General features: G+C 44.1%; 1 protein-coding gene across 1 annotated transcript in view; it reads left to right on the plus strand.

Moving 5' to 3' along the window:
• Positions 1-15,756, plus strand: part of ADCY5 (adenylate cyclase 5) — a 204,467-nt gene extending 188,711 nt beyond the window's left edge. The window contains exons 13-21 of the mRNA XM_038143319.1: positions 369-485; positions 1,223-1,387; positions 3,629-3,804; positions 8,087-8,113; positions 8,916-9,048; positions 10,192-10,455; positions 10,786-10,990; positions 11,716-11,840; positions 13,195-15,756. Coding sequence (XP_037999247.1) covers positions 369-485; positions 1,223-1,387; positions 3,629-3,804; positions 8,087-8,113; positions 8,916-9,048; positions 10,192-10,455; positions 10,786-10,990; positions 11,716-11,840; positions 13,195-13,323 — 1,341 coding nt within the window. The 3' untranslated portion in view covers positions 13,324-15,756. The remainder of the gene's footprint in view (positions 1-368; positions 486-1,222; positions 1,388-3,628; positions 3,805-8,086; positions 8,114-8,915; positions 9,049-10,191; positions 10,456-10,785; positions 10,991-11,715; positions 11,841-13,194) is intronic.
• The last annotated feature ends 3,469 nt before the right edge of the window (positions 15,757-19,225 follow it).

The raw sequence follows: 19,225 nt of genomic DNA on the forward strand, positions 1-19,225 counted from the left end.
TTAAATTTTTGCTCCAGTAATTTCCAGGCTCAAGCTCCTGGCTATTTCAGTTACAGATGGCTTGTGGTTTGCTTCTCACGACAGGATGAGCACAGCCCTGCAAGCCATGCTATCTGGGCTCGGGAGCCATCACTCCCATTAGGAAGGCTAAGTAGATTTGGAGAGCCAGCTGGGCCTGCTGCCATGAGGCAGACACGTCTCTGCTTGCCCTTGTCCCAGAGCTGCCATCCCCCATCACCATCCTCCAGCCCCTGTGCAGCATCCACACAGACCCGCGCTGAAGGACGCAGGCGGCTCAAATGCAGGTTTTAATCTGTAAAACAAGCAAGGATTTTGTGTGTCTATTTGATTTTTTTTCTCTCACGCAGCTTTTCCCAGTTCCTCTCCAGACTCTTTCTAAGAAGATTGTACAGTCTAGGACCAATAGTACCTTAGTTGGAGTCTTTGCCATTATCCTGGTTTTTCTGTCTGCCTTTGTCAACATGGTATGTCCATTATTGCCTTTTGATCCATTCAGCTCTGCATTGTTCTCTTATTGGTGCTCTGCAGCATTGTGACTCTTAAAAACACTGAATTTAACATGACCCTGCCTAGGACTGACAGCATCTGAGGTTGGTGCCCTTTGTTTTTTGGGCACAGAAAGGAAATGGGAGCCAAACAGCTCCATCCCCAGAGCCCTTTATATGCCTGGCACTGATTTGTGCCCAGGTCCTTTTGTGATTCTTTAAATGCTTCTGTACAGGGGCCCACCTGATGCGTATCCCTGCGGGAAGGGCTGGCACGAGACTGATGTGTTAAATAACACATACTATAATAACTCCCACCATACTGAGTGGGACATAAGTGTTCCTTGGGCTTGGTGCCAGCCCTGCACGGTGCTGCCTCCTGCTCCAAGTGCAGGGATCAGCTCATGGGCACGGTGACGACTCTGCTTTTGAGTTGCACTTTTGGGACTGAGGTGGTCTGGCTGTGATTCCAAACACCACTGCTGAGTTTGGGCTCAGAGAGGGACAGGCTGTTCTCTGGGGCCTGGTTTTTGTTAATCAGTATTTTGGGGGAGAAAAAGCATAGCTACTGCACATGCAGTAAAACATAAGCTGATGATTTCATGCTGCATATTTTGCACATTACCATTTCCAAGGGGCTTTTAAACTGATACAAACTATTTTGTTTTCTTCTCTTTGTCTATGATGTGGAGCTTAATACCATCTTTGTTTTCCAGTTCATGTGCAGCACTGTGGATCTTGCCAGCTGCATGGCTGCTGAATACAACATCACTCCTGACCGGGTGGACATATGCCTTATCAGCAACCTGACTTCCAACTACAGCCTGGGCACCTTGCAGGGGTTCTGTGACAGTCCTTTGCCCAGCTGCAACTTTCCAGAGGTATTGCTTGAAAAAAATGGGTTTTAGAGGTCGGTCTGAAAAAAGGCAATCAAAGCTGTGTGATAAATCTCAGTGATTCTGAGGAAAGCAAGGTTGTTCTTGACTGATATTAGAGGACTGACACAGGCTACCACACGCAGACCTCAGTGTCTGAAGTTATTATCATGAATCCATATTAATGTTTCAGTTCCTTCAGGGCTGAATAATTAGTAGGCTTTTAAAATAGTTGGATCCTGCCCATAGCAGGGGAAATGTCCCTCTCCATGAGGTCCTCAATGGCATGCAGAACTGCGAGTCATTTCAAAGGAGTTTGTGGATGCTCAGTTTTACCTAAAAATCAGTTCTCTGAAAATCAGTGTCTAGTCATAGATTTGATGCTTCCCTCCATTGTTTTATATCCTGATGAAAAACTTGGCATATATATTCTTTCCCAGAATATGGTAGGTCTGGCCTCAGACAGTTCAGGAGCCCAGACAGGGGTCTGCTTCAATTTGCAATGCAATTCCTGTGACTTCAGGACATCTTGTTTAGAAAAAATTTAAATGCTTCTAATGGGAAAAAAAACCCAACCAAACCCACAACCCAAACCAGCCCAAGTATGTTTTTCACATTGATATAATACTTTACAAAGAAAAAAAAATTACCTTTTTGCATAGCTATTCAAGACCTTTCTCCAAGTTTTTAGGTCATGGCTGCTACATGTGTTGTTTACTGGAAATTGAAAAGGAAAAACAACTCTGTCTAGGATGGAGGTAGAATTTATGTCAAGGTCATCTGGGTTTATGGGGACCTGACAGATTTATGGTGGATCTGTTACCATCCAGATGTCCAAGGTGCTACTGAAAGTCCTGGTATCCTACTGAACGTATTTCCTTTCAACTAAACAGGAATATGGTCCCCATGTGACTCAGTGAGGTTTCTGAGACCATCTTTACTGCAACTTTCAACCTTGCAGAGGCTTTAGTGTGCTGAGGCTTTCTGCAGAAAGACCCAGGAGCAGAATCTGGCACAGTGCAGATCTAGGAACAGTCTGTGCCCACCATGAATTTGTATGGCGTGCTGGCCCAGGGCAGAGAGGAATTTTTAAGCAATGAGGAATAACCATTTTGCACACTGAGGTTGCTCTGGCAGCCTTTAGCCAGGTCCTTCTGTTCAGTGGGCTAAGAAGTGAGGAGTTCCTCACCTGCACTCTGCAAGGCACGTGTTGGATCTGCTACAGGTGTTGCCTGTTGCTCCCAGTGTCCACACAGGAGTCAATGGAATCCTACCCCTCCTCAAGACTGAGGAGTCAAGAACAAGCTGTACAAGTTATTTTCTCTAATTTAATATATCAGACTATTAATAAATGAGCTCAGAACACAAGCATATTTCTACTTCAGCTAGGGCTTGCTTTTAACTGAAAGGATGGATTGCCTCAGGCACATGATACAGGGTTTTTGCCAGAAATAGGCCTGTCCAGACAGAGTGGAAGCTTAAATCTTCACAGATTTGATAGCAGGAAGGTGGTGAGCTGGATAATACGCCTCTCTTCATTTTGCATCCTTGCTGGCTTTCCCAGGAGCCATAAATGGCACCCTCAGTCACACTGGGAAGCACTGGCATGCTGAACACTCAGCTCCCAGCCTGGCAGGAGCTGCTGCTGCACCCCCCAGGTGTGCCAGAGGTGCTGCACAGCCACACATCTGCACCTCTGCAGCTGCTGGCTGGACAAATTATCATGGGGTGGGCATGGGGACATTTGTCCAGCCTCTACCTTGCTGATAGAGCCAGTGTGTGACATTAGAGGGGACAGTGCTTCCCCAATGACCTCAAGTGGGCATCTGTCCAGGAGTGTGAATTGCCGATACCCTTGGTCCTATGTGTTCTACAGATATTTGAGCCTAGAATTTGGCCTTAAAGCATGACTTAATCCAGCAGAACTGGTAGTATCTGTGTCCAGGGAAAAGCTGCATCACAACCTTGGGTGTCCAGCTGTGTGTGAGGCCTGTGTCTCTTGAGAGTGAAGCATATAATGCCGGGACAAGAAGGCCACAGTTCTCCTTTTCATCCATTCAGTTTAAACTTCTGTAAAGTGGGAGAATTGCACAGGTAGCCCCAGGTTTATATGTTTGGTCAGCTCAACTACATAACTACCAATCCCTTTCTATCCCTGTGTTTAGTTTCCTTTGTTTTCAGTTTTGATTTATCCAGCTGACATTCATCTCTCTTTTGTTTTTTTTTCCCATTTTTATCTCTATGCAGTACTTTACCTACAGTGTCTTATTGAGTCTCCTGGCCTGCTCTGTGTTCCTTCAGATCAGCTGTATTGGAAAATTGATCCTTATGTTAATCATTGAATTTATATATGTTCTCATTGTGGAAGTGCCAGGAGTCAACCTTTTTGACAATGCAGATCTCCTGGTTACAGCCAACACCTAGTAAGTGCCTTTCACTTCTGAAATCTTCACCTGATTTCTTTCCCACAGTGATTCCAGTGTGGCATTAGGTGGATGGGAGTGCCAAGGCTGTGGTGCAAGCCAGGGAAGTGCATGCTGTGCTCTGCCTCTGAAGAGTAGGAGAATACAGTTCCCTTTAAGACCTTTCTAATGTGGGACTTGACTAATGAACTATCTATTAATAACAGAACATAACTGGAATCAGAGTGGATCTGTATTTCCTTTTTTCCAGAAACGGAGAGTGTAGTTAGTCATTCTTAATGCTGGTATGACACTCCCAATATAGAAATGTCATTTCTCAAATAAGAAAAAAAAATCCTCCAACAAACTTGAGCTCGCTCAGGGATGTGATGTGAGCCCCCACAATACATCAAACCCAGCTTGGGGTGGTGGAATGGTGGTGCTTGATGTTTGGCCAGTGATCTACTTCCAGTTGCTTCCAGGACAAATGTCCTTGTTTGAAAAGCCAGTATCATAGCTGGGCTCAGCACAATTCCCAGCAGAAGGGCCTGGGCTCAGTAGGAATGGACAGGTGCCCTTTTACTTACAAAAGCTGGCTTGTCATCAGGTCACGCTTTAATCCTGGTGGCAGCCTCCTTCCACTGCTGTGGTGGCTCCCCATCTCCTGGAGGTCCCCACACCAGGGAGGGAAGTTTGGCATATCCACAGGCCTGTCCTCCTCCACGAGTTTTGTTTCTGGTTGGGAATTGCTCTGTTGTGTTTTGATGATTTCCCCTTGTAGGCAACAATTGGACTTAAATGCGAGTGAATCAAATCATGCCAGTTTAGGTGAACTATTTGTCAAGGCTGACAGCTGTGGTTGTTCCTGCCTTGGACAGGAGGGTGTTTGAGAAGATTCCCATGGCCCTTCCCAGTGTGTTATGAAATACCTTCTGTAGTTGCTCAGATTTCAGGATGGCCATTAACCATGAGCCCTTCAAGCCATCATTAACCATCAACCCTTCAAGCCTGATGCATCTGGTTACTCCTGTCCTTCACATGACTGTTCCATGATTTCAGCACTCCTGTGTGCCCAGTAATAATTAATGGATATACAGCTTTTGCTGCCATTGCCAGTTAATGGAAATGTAGCTTTTGCTGCCATTGGCAGTAATCACTTAAATTATTTTGTTAACTCAATTGAGTGAAATTAGGTAGGAAACCCCATGGAGCTTTCTGTGGGGAGGTATAGGGAGAATGAGGTTTTCTTCCCTTTTTTCAGATATTAGGTGTTCCATCAGCAGAAGCTATTTAGCATTTTCTAACACAATTAGTGAAATAAAAGCATTTTATATCTCAAATATAATTTCATTCTTGTAATTCAAGCACTAAGCGAAATTACAGCACTTGGAAGTGTAATTTACATCACTTCACAATCAGAATGTCAGTAATAAAGTCAGTAATAAAGTGGAGAAGGTTAGCATGTTTTCCCAGAAATAGCTTTCTGTGATGCTGTATTATCTCTCACTAAATGGGATTTGTGTGGTGGTTCAGCCCCAGCTGCAGCTCAGCCCCACACAGCCACTGCCCTGTGGTGGGATGGGGGACAGAGCTGGAAGGGGAAAAGTGAGAAAACTCATGGGTTGAGTTAAAGTCAGTTTAATGGGACAGAAAAGAGAGAAACTAATCATAGTAATAATAATAATAATAATTAGAATAGACAAAACAAGTGATGCACAATACAGTCGCTCACCAGTTGCCAACCAATGCCCAGCCAGTTCCTGAGCAGCAGCCCCAGGCCAGATTTCCCCCCAGTTCCCATACTAAGCATGATGCCATATGGTATGGAATATTCCTTTCGGCCAGTTGGGGTCAGCTGTCCTGGTTGTGTCCCCTCCCAGCATCTTGTGTCCCCTCCCAGCATCTTGTGTCCCTCCAGCCTGCTCACTGGGGTTGTTGAGGAGCTGAAAAGTCCTTGACTTAGTATAAACACACTACTTAGCAACAACTAATACATCAGCATGTTATCAACATCATTCTCATACTTAATCCAAAACACAGCACTGCACCAGCTAGGAAGAAATTTAACTCTATTCCAGTGGAATCCAGGACAATTTATTTTGTCCAAAGAGCTCCGTGGATGGCTATTTATTGCCCCAGTGTCTGGAAGGCCATTTGTGTGGAATGGGAGCTCAGCATGTAGCACAGAGTTCAGAGATGGGCCTTATTGTCCAGCTGATACTAAAAAACCAGAAAAGCCACCGTGACCTCATACTGCTTTAATTGGGTGCCCATTGTAGCCACATAATTAGTGTCTGCTCTGCAGCCACTATGGTACTCTGACTAATTAGAAGTGAGGCAGATGTCACTTCACACTTCTGTGTACAAACCAACCCAGCATGCAGGCAGCTGAAAGGCTGATTGCAGCACGTTGGGAATTGCTGGCCTTGGCTGCAGCCACACCAGCGTGTGACACAGGGAGTGTGACTGCAAGCACAGGGCTATCGTGTTACCTTCTTCCTCTGCAGAAGATAAAACTGATCCATTGCTTTAAAGATGTGATGGGCCAATGTGATCTTCTAAACTGCGTTCCTGCACAGGGAAGCCCAGAGAGCTTTGCCCTGTGATTTGTTCATCAAAGCCATCGTTTCTGTTCCAGCTGTCTGTCCTTGCAACTGTGGCTGGGAAAAGTGAGATGCTCTGGTCCTATGGGAGCTGTCTCTAAAATGAACTGCATTTCCTGCTAAAAATGTGCACTTCACTTGAGCAGGAGTGCAGTTAGCAAGCTTCTCTCTGTGTTCCCTTCCAGTAATTAAAGAACCATCTGCTACTGGAAATGTCTGTTCCGTGGGGAAACAACCTCCCAATGTAACTCCCGTACTGCTTGCACTGGGCATCTTCACTTACCCAGAGAGTTATTGTAAATACTGGTTTGCTGCACTTCATAGTCTCTGATGAAGGTTTTAGAGCAAGAGTAACCCCCACAGTGAGCTGCAGCCTCAGTACTAAGGGTCAGGTCTGCCGTGCTCCCATCATAAGAGAGAGTGAAAAGGGAGGGCAGTCAGTCATCGGGAGTGACATTTAGGGAAGCAGGGGAATCATACTGCATGTGGGCAGTGTCTCCAGCTAGATCCAGCCTTTCATGGGGGAGTCCCCAGGCTTTATGTCGGTGTCCAAGCACACATGTGCAGTGCTGGAGCTGGCCAAGAGCCACGCAATAGATTGTGTGCAAGACAACAGTGGGTTGCAAAATCCATGTCAGAAGAAATTCCATGCTCAGAACTGCAGAAAATGTCTTGGAACAAACAAGGTTAGAGAGTTGCTATGCTTTTGTTTTTTGATGTTATGCCCAGTTAGGTTCCTTTGCCTATTTTGATTTTGATCATTTAGATGTCTGATTGTGTAGCAAGGTTCCCTCCAACCCCATAAAACTGTGGCCTGAAGCTCTCTAGAGAGCTGTCACATTCTCAGGCTAATATCACGTTTGTAGCCTGCAAAGTTCTAATTGCATCGATGATACTACAGTAATTTAAACACTGATCTCTTTCCTTGCATTTCAAAAGATGCTTGTGCATGGTTCTCAGCCACCTAATACTCCACCCACACTCGAGAACAAAGCCAGCAGCATTAAGCAATCAATCAGTCAGGAGCTCAGACAGCTGCTACCTACCAGAAAGCTCCGATCTGTCCTTTCAGTGACAAAAAGCACACCTTCCATCTCCCCCGGCAGCTCTGATGCACCTGGGTACTTTGCAGAATTGTCAATAGTAAGAGGAAGGTGCTAAAGGGTTTTCTTCAGTGCCCTTGTGTGTGGTACCCAGAGCTGGGCACCAGCTGGCAATGAGAAATGTGCAGAAGGGAGCAAGATTAGAGTTAAAGGAATTAAAGACATCTCCATGCCACAATAAAAGGAGAAGAAAAGAGTTATCCCTCACAAGATAAAAAAGCCCAAAGCTTTCTTCCTTAGGCCAAATTTTGTAGTCTGACCTAATGAAGGAGTGATCGATGCACAGGCATTTGCCAAGCATCCCACACTGACATTAAAATCCCAAATTATTCTCTCACTCTTAATGCTTCTTTGATATTTTACCCACATTAACCATGTCACACTATCACTCTGGAGTTTTGAGTGTAGCTCAGAAGCCTGTTTTCTCCTCCCCCTCCCATCTTTTAGCAGTTTTCTGCTTCCAAAGAGCTGTAGCCCCACACAGTGTTAGAGGTGCCACACTGCAGAGGCGCTGTGCAATGATGTGCAGAAGGGCAAGAGCTGCAGGGAGCCAAACACTCCACTGACCTTGTGTTTGTGCTTTTTTTCTTTTTTCAGCGTGTCTGCAAATGATACATCCTCATGGTGAGTCATTTTGGCATGAAATATTTTATAGGTCTCTGTTGGTAGGTATTTTGTGTTCGCAAGGTGCAAGAGCAGCACACTGACTCACCAGCAGTGTCTGGTGGTTGTGCATTGCTGGGAGCTGCTACAGCACAGTGCAGGTGCCCTGAGTGGACTGAGTGTTGCCCTTTTGTATGTATAGCTGCTCTCAGAGCATCCTCTTTCCTGTGGGACTTATGTCAGCTCAAGGCTTATTTGTAATACAATTTAAAGGTTTTATCAAAATATTTTCATACTGTATAACTCTGTCATTCATATTTAACAGTTTTTATTTGCCTGCTTGTCAGAGGAGGTGTGAATATGCCTTAGTGCTCTGTTCAGCTTACAGAGCACTTACACAACAAAGCCCATTAAGAAGTGACTAATTAGAAAAGCCATGAGTTAGAGCAGTTCCTTACTCAGGAGCCTGGGGAAGCTAGTGCAGAAGGCAGGATGAACACAGTCTGAGGAGCTGTCAGCTTTTCAATGTTGTCACCCTTAGCATGTATGGCCATTCTCTGAAGAGTGCCCTTTGTATCAATGACAACCCTTTCTAAGAAGCTGGATTACCTTTCCAGTTTCCAAGTCCTCCTTTAGAAATTGGCACCTGTGAGCCAGAGTCTCCAGCTTTTTGTAAAGATTTGTCCCTTTGCCAACACAGGCTTTGAGGGGAAAGGAAAAAAAAAGCCTGAGAGGCTGGGTAGCCTCAAAGTGGGAAGTGTGGGGTGTGGCAAGGCCGTGTTCTTCCAGTTACAGGGAAGTTGTGCTCTTTCCTTGGCTGCAGCCCCCCGGTGACGACACGAGTCGCACTGAAGATTGTGACCCCAGTCATCATCACCGTCTTTGTCCTGGCACTGTACTTGCATGCCCAGCAAGTGGAATCCACTGCAAGGCTTGATTTCCTCTGGAAACTTCAGGTTAGTGGGTGTTGGCTGTGGGAGGATCACATGTGGTCTTTGGCATTAATATAAAATGACTGAGCTCTTCACTGTCGAGTTGAGGAGTGTGATGAAGTGCCTTTGAATTTAATCTGAATCTGGCTTATAACTGGGCATACTAATAATGCTATAACTGGGCATACTAATAATGCTCTGCTCTTCTTTGGTACTTTGCATACTCTGTGCACCTCATCCCAGTTATTCAACCCGTTTTTTCCTTGTAAATGCCCCTTGGATGGCTCCCATGGTAAAGGGTTATAGATCTGAAGGTTGAGATTAATGAATTTGGGCAATTGAGCTGTTACTGCTGCAGGAACATGTAATGTAACACAATTTATAGATATAGGAAGCTCATATTCACTGCTGAATTCTTTCCCAGAGTTCAGTGAGCTTTACTTTGCTGTGCTTAAGGGTGTGAAAGATTCACATTTGCATTTTCATTCAGTTTCCTGTTAAGCAGTGGGAACTGGCTCAATGTCCAGCCTTCATTACCCCTCAGGCAGCAGGACTGGCTAACCAACACTCTGTGGATAATGCCACACTGTGCTTCTGTCCCGGGGTTCACCGTTAATGTTTTCACTACTTGTGCCCATGAGTGACGTTTGGGCCCTGTATGTGATTCCCAAGCAAGCAGGACAGGGCTGGGCTCTGGCCAGCACTCATGGCTGGGGGATGCAGGACTGCAGGTTTTATTTAGATTTTCTACCTTCTGGGTGGCAGGACATCATTCTAATTATAGGTCTTTGTGGTTTGAGTACAAGGCACTGAGGAAGCAACAATTAATTAAAGCTCCTTGGGAAGCAGATAAACATTGTAATCCTCATTTATAAATGGGAAAACAATGGAAGGAGTGAGCTGAGTGGTTAACCAGGTCAGGGCTCAGAAATACAATGCTGGATTCTGGCATTATTCTCTGCCTGCTTTTCCATACATGTGCGCACGAAGAGATGGAACATTTTCCACTGCAAAACACAAGTTTCTGCATCCTCTGGCTCTGCTCTCCTTTGCAGTTTCCCCCGCTCTATTTCCGCTCTCACTGCAAGTTAATTTTCAGCTTTTTCCCCCTCCCCAGAGCAGCCCCCAAAAGATTAAGTGCATCCCTGTGTCTCTCCCCTACTCTAGGCCACCGAGGAGAAGGAGGAGATGGAGGAGCTGCAGGCCTACAACAGACGCCTGCTCCACAACATCCTGCCCAAGGACGTGGCAGCCCATTTCCTGGCTCAGGAGCGGCGCAACGATGAGCTGTACTACCAGTCCTGCGAGTGCGTGGCTGTCATGTTCGCCTCCATAAGCAACTTCTCGGAGTTCTACGTGGAGCTGGAAGCCAACAATGAAGGGGTGGAGTGTCTGAGGCTGCTCAATGAGATCATTGCTGATTTTGACGAAGTAAGTCACAGAAAATCTGGGTGAGCAAAGTGAACTGAATCCATGAGGTTAGTTGGGCTTTGCTGAGCTCCTGCAGGAGGGTGGTGTATTGGATCCATGGTTCATTTCTCCTTACCCTTAGGAATCTTCAGTTTTATCTTTTTCCCACAATGAAACCCCTTCTATTCCCTTGTCATTCCTTTGAGTATCTAATCCCCTTCCTTCCTCTGTCTTCCTGGCTCTGTCCACTACTTTGTAATGCTTGCAGCAATGCGGGACACGTGGCATGGACATTACCAAGATCTGTGTGTTTGTCAAGGTTTATTTGCTTCTTTTGCTCTTGTGACACAGATAATAAGTGAAGACCAATTCAGGCAGCTGGAGAAGATCAAGACCATCGGCAGCACGTACATGGCTGCCTCAGGCCTCAACGACTCCACTTATGACAAGGAAGGGAAGACACACATCAAAGCTCTGGCAGATTTTGCCATGAGGTTAATGGACCAAATGAAATACATTAATGAGCATTCATTCAACAACTTCCAGATGAAGATAGGTAATGTCCTTATGCTGACAGGATTCCATGTAGGTAGTGGTCATTCTGGGGTGGGGATTTTATGGACAGTAAAAACCACAGATGTTACATTAGCTGTACAGTGAGGTTGATTGTCTGGTGGCTGGTGACCACTTCGGCCTCTGTGAAATATCACAGTAGTTTTTTAGGTTATAGCAGCACCACTGAAGCTCCCTAGGGAATTTGAAGCAGTGTAGTTCCTGCCACAGCATGGTCTTTCATGGTGGTTGACCATGGGCTCATTTTGCCCCTGTGCTTCCAGCTCTGGCAGTCTTGGACATTAAATTGTCTTTCAAGTCAGGGAATAAAAAGTGACAGAAAAGGAAGAAGATATTTGAGCATGTCAAGTGTGGTGTTTGTTCTGGAAGGCTCTGCCTTGCAGGCCCTCAGCATTGCAGCAAGTATGTGCTGACTTCAAGTGAGTGGTTTGCTTGTTAGCCAGGTGGCAAAAAAACTATGCCATTATCTGGCACTGGAAAATAGGTCTGGATTGAGCAGATCCATCTCAAGCTGCTAGTCAGTTGGGCATAATGGATCAAAGAAGCCAAATTCTATTTTAACATTTCTCTCCCCACAGTTTGGCCATAGCTTTACGTGTCAGGGTAAAGTACAGCTAGAACCAGGGAGGCTCAGGATGGGTTTTTACCGTCTGAAAAACAAGCTGCCTCAAGCAAATGGATCTGAGCATATTTCTCCTCTCCTTCCAGGCCTCAATATTGGTCCTGTTGTAGCTGGGGTGATAGGAGCCCGCAAACCCCAGTACGACATCTGGGGCAACACAGTGAATGTAGCCAGCAGAATGGACAGCACAGGAGTGCCTGACAGGATTCAGGTAAGGCAATCCCTGGAAAACTTACCCTGCCAGCCCTGTGTCACTTACACATTTTGAAACTTAATTAGAATTGAAATTTTGGTTTCATTTTATTCCTTTATTCCATACATCTACCTACACAGAACTGAAAGAAAAGCCACTTAGGGAATGCTGGTGGTACCAGCAAGTTCTGTCTTTTAATCATGATCCACACTGCAACCTTTGTTTAAAAATTTGCATTTTAGTTCTGGGTGGAAGTGCTGAGCTGAGCCTCCTTCCCCGTGTGCTCACTGGCACTGAGCACAGTCCTGCTGATCCCTGCTCACATGTGCTGCTCAGCTGTGTGAGGTGTTTGTTCCATTTTCCAAGGGCCCAATTCAGCCCTGTATTTCTGTAATTCACTTTGCTGCTCACTGTGACATGAGCAGCATGAGGCCACCAAGGGTCCAGGCATCAGCCGGATGGGGACACACAGCAGACAGAGAGAGGATTGTTTAAGGGGTTAATGGGACCTGTCTGATAATCACACATCTCCTCGGCCTCCAGATGTGACCTTTCCAGTGAGTGATTCAATTCCAGTGTCCTGCTTTTGCTGAGCCAATGTCCACAGTGACAGAATGTCATTCCTTGGGAGAACACTGAAGGGTTATAAAAATAGAGCAGCTGACGTAAAGCCCAAGAGGGGCAGCCCTGCTGTTTCCTTGCCTGTCAGTTAACTGGATCGATATTTAGGCATCACTCTTGAGATGGCCTGTAAAGCCACCTAAAAAAGGGTGAGAAATGATATTGTAATAAACAAATACCTCAGGAAATGGTCTTTAAACTTCTGTTGTTCTGCAGCACAAGTCATTATGTGAAATCTGCAGAGACAATTTGGATGCTGGCTAGAGTATTCCATTTGATCAGTTCTCTCCCACTGCCCACTACCTTCTCCTTCATAAAAACAACCGCTGACTCCTAAACTGTTCACCCACTGTGTAACTTCTAGGTAATTTTGGAGGATATTTTAGTAAGTTTGACCTGTTTTCCTACTGCCACAGTGATACAATGAATACGTCTGAGCAGACTGAACTGACTGGTGTGTTTTAAAAAATGTGACTAATTTGTTAAGCTTTATCCAGTGACCTCCTTGAAAAATGCAGTTTCCCTAGTTGTGAACTGTGTGTGACATCTGTACTTTCTCAGGTCCTAACGGTTGTGTTTGTTCAGCAATTTGTGCCAACCTTTCAGTTAGTGACTGATGTGCAGACATTGATTGACTTAGGAACAAAACAGTTGATACTACTTTATTTTGTCCATGGATTATTCCAAAAGCAGATGGAAAGACTGCGTGGAAGACAAGGCAAGCACCTGTTCACTCTCATTTATTCTGCAGGTAACCACGGACATGTACCAGGTTTTAGCAGCCAACAACTATCAGCTGGAGTACCGAGGAGTCATAAAGGTCAAAGGCAAAGGGGAAATGACCACCTACTTTCTAAATGAAGGGCCTCCAATCAGTTAGCACTGACTGCAGCACCTCTCAAAGATGGATTTTGCATTACCCAGGATTGTGAATAGGAGAAGAATAATTTTTTGGTAGTGAAGCTGAACATGCGGCGCAGTTGAAATCTCACCCCATGACTCTAGAGCTGGTATCAGCAAATTCTTTGGCCACCCATCGAGAAAGGCAAGAGAAAGAAGAAACCACCTTGGAGTTGTTCCTGGCCGAGTGCTAAGTTGACCAAAGATGTGCACTACAGAGTTCACAGACAAGACATGAATTCGGCATTTTTTTTAAAGGCTGCTACCACAGGATGGCATAAGAAGCTATTTAAGTATTTATTGACACAACACAACATTTACTTGGTTGAAGGAATGTATGATTCACTACAAAGCATTATTTTGGAATGGATTTGCACTCCCATAATGTTTCCATCCCATACTGCCAGCTATTTGAAGTGTACCACTGTGCTTTTATTAGCTGTTTTGAATGGGCTTTCAAAACTGACACCCACTGTTGCAGCACACAAAAAGGCCTTTTAGAAGGGCATTGGTAATGTTTTAGTGTGACAAGACATTATAGCCTTGCCCCCTCTTTTTCCTTCTTCTCCATGGCTAAATGACTGCTCTTCTGAGTGGGGCTGGCACACCTGATGAAGGGGAAGATCAGGATAAAGGAAGATGGCTCTACAACCATATTTATTAAAAAGTCGTCTGTGCTCTTCTTTGGTATCTATCAGTTTACATGGGAAAGACTAGATGTAAACAAGAGACACTTTGTGGGGGGAACTCCCCTGAAATTTGTTGTGGGTTTTTTTGTATTTTTTATTTTGTAATATTGAAAACATGGAGATCTAACAGATATACCAAATTCTATATTTTGTAAATTATATATAAATTAGAAGGCAGGCTGTCCACACCAAGGTGTGGGGGGAGGTGTATATAACCTGTAGACTTTTGTGTAATTTTTTTCTGTGTAATACTCTGAACACAGACTTGGCAGTTTTCAGATTATCACTATACAATCAACCAACAACAAACAGGTGAGTTTCCAGGCTGAATCAGATGCATTTTAAAATGAAAATCCAGAAAAATCTACAACCCCAAAGAAGAGGAAAAGCCCGCGGTAGTCACAGAATTGTTCCATGCAGCGTTCCAGCGGAGGGTGGCGGCTTCCCAATGGAAACAGGACCTTTGAGTTTTTAGCTACTGAGACGGTATCAAACACGTCAAAAAGAGCTCTAACCCAATCTTCTAACTCTTAACAGGAGCTCTTATGAGAAAAGGAAAAAAAGCTCATTTGAACTTTTATTTTTAAAAAATCATTTTTCATAGATGGTCTTAATAGAATCTTGCTGATCTGAGAGTTGTCTGACATTGTAACTGCCATGTGACATTACAAGGAACTATGTGCTGCAGCATCGAGTTTACTTTCCTGTAGTAAGCACTTATTTAAACTGATTCACAGATTTTCAATTTTCAGGAATTAGCTGATCTTCAAAAAGGATTATGATGGGAAGTGTGTATATGAGGTGGTTGACCTTAAAATAGTGCCATTGATACTGTGTTGGGCATCTTTATCACTAGTGGGGGGGTTTCTGAATAGTTCACTGTTATCATTTATGTACCTTTTCTAACTGAAAGAAAAATCCCTTGATATTTTATTAAAAAATATTTTAAAAAGCTATATTTTTTATATTCTATGAGGGGAAAGTTTTGATATTGAATTTGGCTAGCACTAAAAATTACTCCAATCTTTTGACATTTAATAAACTTCTTTTCCACTCTTCTCAGGGCAGAATTATTGTAGTACTCACAGCATAATGATTGCACTATGGTGGTGGCGATTTCTTTTTCCTACTCAACAATGAGAATAAGTGAAAATCCATGGACCTGTCTTAATTAATTTGCTCTATTGCTAAGCATGACCCAAGCATTAAGCCATTTAAACATGAGCTTAAATGGCATCTCCCCTTTCCTTCTCCCTTCCACTAGGAAACATCTCTGAAAAGTATAGTATATTGACTTCTGTAAAACTGCCAAGTCTGCCCTTGTACTATACTTTTGCTCCTTTACATCTTTCCTGGTTTGCAAAATAAACTTAAGTTGCCTCATGGTGTTATGCCTTTCTCCCCTCCTCCACCTCCCATTCCCTTTGTCCCTCACTGAGTTTCATTACCTTCATGCCATACACTTGATTTTAGGTTTGCTTTCTGCTTTCCAAAAGTCTGCAGTCTTCTTAGCTTTTGATTCACCTTATGAAGTTGTGTTGTCAATGAAATTTCAAGTCCCCAGTATCTCTAGCTGTGATTGTTGACAGTGTGTCATGATCATTTCAAGGGGTATTCACACACTCTTTACTCTGGATCTTGCAAAAATGGATAGAGTTATGATTTCCCATGGAAATTGAAATCTATTTAAGTAATTTAACTATATTAAACACTGTTTCACTGGTGATGTGTCTCTGTCTTATTTTAGCTGCAGCTGGCTGGTGGGATGAGACTTAAGTTGTATAGGAGATGCTGGATTTGCAAATAGAAACATCCAGGTCGTGTCTGGCACTGATGGATGCCCTGGTCCTTTGCACTGCCCCATTATGGAGCCCCAAGGGCTTGGCTACCCAGCAAACATCCCCTGGGTCCTTCTTGTGCTCCCAAGTGCCCCTGGAATCAGTCTCAGGGCAGCTGGCAAAATACACCGGCAAAACTGAACAGCTTAAATCTGTGTGTGCATCCTATTAAAAAAAAAAAAAAAAAAAGAAAGTTTGTATTTTCAAAAGCACATCACCTTTGCCAAAGTATTCCCCAGGTAAGGCACTTGTCCTCTCAAGGACCCTGGAAGGAGGCAGCACTGCTGCCAAAGCAGCATTTTCAATCTTTACGCATAAAAGTAAAAACACTACGTGTGACTGTACAATTAACAGGAGCCTCAGGTAGAGCTGAGAAACAAAACCCTGCAGCTGCCAGCTGACTTCTTTCAGTTGAGAAGACATTGCACAAGCAGCTGAAAATCAAATGCCCTACAATCTGTTATAGGTTAGGAGGGATTTTATGAGTGTACTGAGAACACAGCTGCAGGAACAAAAAGCCATGAAGTATTTAAGGTATCGTCTTTATGAAAATTGGCAGAGAACTATTTAATACTTTCTGTGCTCTCCTAAATAATCATACAAACAGCAGTTTAGGACATTGCCTTATGTAAGCAACTTTTTAAACTATCTTTAGGAGAGTATTCCCCTGGGCAGGGAAGGCAGGAGTCTCCAACGCTGTGCCCCCTCATTTCAATTACTGTACACAGACTGGCTGTATAGTTTTCCCCAAATGCATCTTTTTCCCACCCAGAAAGTATTTTGATGAGTTTTAAGGCATTTAGCCACTTCTCCCCAACACAGATCTGGCTACACCAAGTATCTGCCTGCACTTAATAAAAAAGATACATTTGGGACACACTGAATTTCTTAGATGTGTGTCCTGCACTGCAACTATCTCCAGCCTGGCTGTTGATGTGTTACACAACGTCCACAGACACCAACACCTGGCCAAAAAGTATGCCCAGAGGCAAATATTTTCATTCTGTTAAGTTTCACAACTGCTCCTCAGGGCACCATCACTTCCACACTGAAGTTTAGGAGTTGTCAGAGAGAGCAAGCTTGGGATGCTGCTGGGAAAAGGGCAGCTCAGCTGTTTTAAAACTGAGAAAACCCAAGTTTCCTTGCTCTTGACCCACTTTGTCCTTGCAACTGAAGGAGCAAGTAAGCTCTGGGGAGGTGAGGGAAGACTGAGAAAATTGAATTTGAGACCAGATGGGGGGCAGGAGCAGCAACATTTTCCTGCCATTTGGGAGGCAGGTAGTTTCCTGTGAGAAGCAGAGTTATATATTTTCTGTCCCTGAGCATCTCTCAGTCCCTGCCTGCCCTGCTCTGGCACTTGCCTGCAGAGCAGGTGAGGTGGCTGCACTGCCGGGCCAGCCCTGCCCTGTGGCTCCCCTGGGAAAGGGGAGGGGGTGCCAGCAGGGACTTACCGCAGCAGGAGAGCCCAGCACTGACAGCCCGGAGGGGCAGCACGGCACAGGCATTCCAATAAAAAGCTCCAGGGGACAGCAGCTGCAGTGAACCTCCCTGTGAGCAGCTGGCCCCAGAGATCTTTTAACACAGAATTTCAGATGCAAATAACTATTGCCATCTACTGGAAATGGCATTATACCCCTACCTTTGTAAGTCAGGCAAGCCTTTGGTCATTCCTTCCTGAAGGCAAATACAGTGGCACCTTACTGAAAGATAAACATTCTCTTGTGGATGTTGGATGAACTCATTCCAACCCTCAGGAGGTCTTCCTTTATAAATACAGCATGAAATGGGCTCTGCTTCTAAATCCCACTGATCAGGCAACCACGAACGGCCATCTGCACTTCACACTAAAGTAAAGCCTATTGTTCAAGAGAGTTATCAGCTTTCCTAAATTCATCTTCCTAAGTCTGGTAACTCAAGTACACCTGGTAAAATCGGCAGGGAAGCCCCTGCCCAAGTGTTGAGTTTGTGTAAGCAAAAGGGAAATCCTGGGAATTTTCAATAAATTTTCACCTCCAACCTGGCCTGCTGTATCTCGGTTCTGATCTCACACCACGATGTCAGCAAGTTCTAATGTTACAAACTCAAACATGCTAAGAAGCCGTGTTTTTAGCACCTAGTAATACCACATAATGAAGAACAGTCATGGTCATTAACTTTTCATTGTGAAATGGGATTTTTATCAGTGCTATAAAAACAGGCAAACAAAACCCCAACTGTTTTCTGTTACACTGGCAGTTGCTTTTGTTCATTATACCTGCTAATCAGCAATTAGTTTAATGCCAGCATAACTGGAATGGAATAATGGCTCCAGATGCTATGACAAAGGAAGTTTTCATTCCTTAAAAATGGATCTTTGGGAATAGCAGGAAGGGATGGTGCCTCAGAGAAAACAAAATTCTCTGCCAACATATAAACCAAAGAAATGATTCAACAAAAAAATCTGTATGTGCACAACACCCGCGTTAAAATCTAAGCAATACTTAAGGCATTCATAGTAGCTTCCCTGCCTATCAACAGGGGTGAAAATACAGGTAATAAGGGTTCTTCTAGACACTATAAGCAAAATAAAACCTAGTTTAATACTTAAACCACAATATCTTTATTTTTTAATCACTGATTTTAAATGTAAAGGACTGCTCTTCACCTTTTCAGAATGATGCACTGGATGCTAATACAAACAATTCTGGGTGCTAAGTAAGGGCTGCTCATGTTCATAAACACCTTCTTCTCCCCTAAGTGGGGAGGGAAGAGAATTAACTGCAAAGCACCAACCCTGGAGCCTGCACAAGAGGGATCTCCAAAGGCTTCACCTCAGACAGCAGCCTGAGACACAGCACTTCCCACTGCAGTTTCATTCTCTAATTCTTCTTGGTTGTATTATGCACAATTTTCTTAACTAATACTCCATCTATTTAAAAGAAAATAAGCTATCCAGATTCATTTTTCTTGGTCATAAAATCTGCACTAAGCAACTTATTTAAAAACATAACATTTTGATATGAAATGCCCAAGAAAATTTGCCTGGGCCAACATTTCACAGCACAGCAAAGCTCTGCCCATTCCCAAATCCAGCAACACAAGGGCATTACAACCTCTCTGCCATTAAGGCTTGATTACAAATTGTAGATAAAAACTTACATCTATCTGCACATTATACAACATCATAAATAACTCTCATATATAAATAAAACCCCAGTGGAAGTGATGGTGGTCCTCTATGGATGGTTGGAGTTTGCTGGTTGATTCACCAGCTTTAGCAGCATACAATTGTTCTCTCAACTAGATCACAGAGGTTTTATCCCAGCACAAAAACACCCAACCCATAAAGCCCAAAGAATTAACACAATCCCTGTAT

The sequence above is a fragment of the Motacilla alba genome, chromosome 7 (genome assembly GCF_015832195.1).
Source record: "Motacilla alba alba isolate MOTALB_02 chromosome 7, Motacilla_alba_V1.0_pri, whole genome shotgun sequence".
In the NCBI taxonomy this organism is placed as follows: Eukaryota; Metazoa; Chordata; class Aves; order Passeriformes; family Motacillidae; genus Motacilla; species Motacilla alba.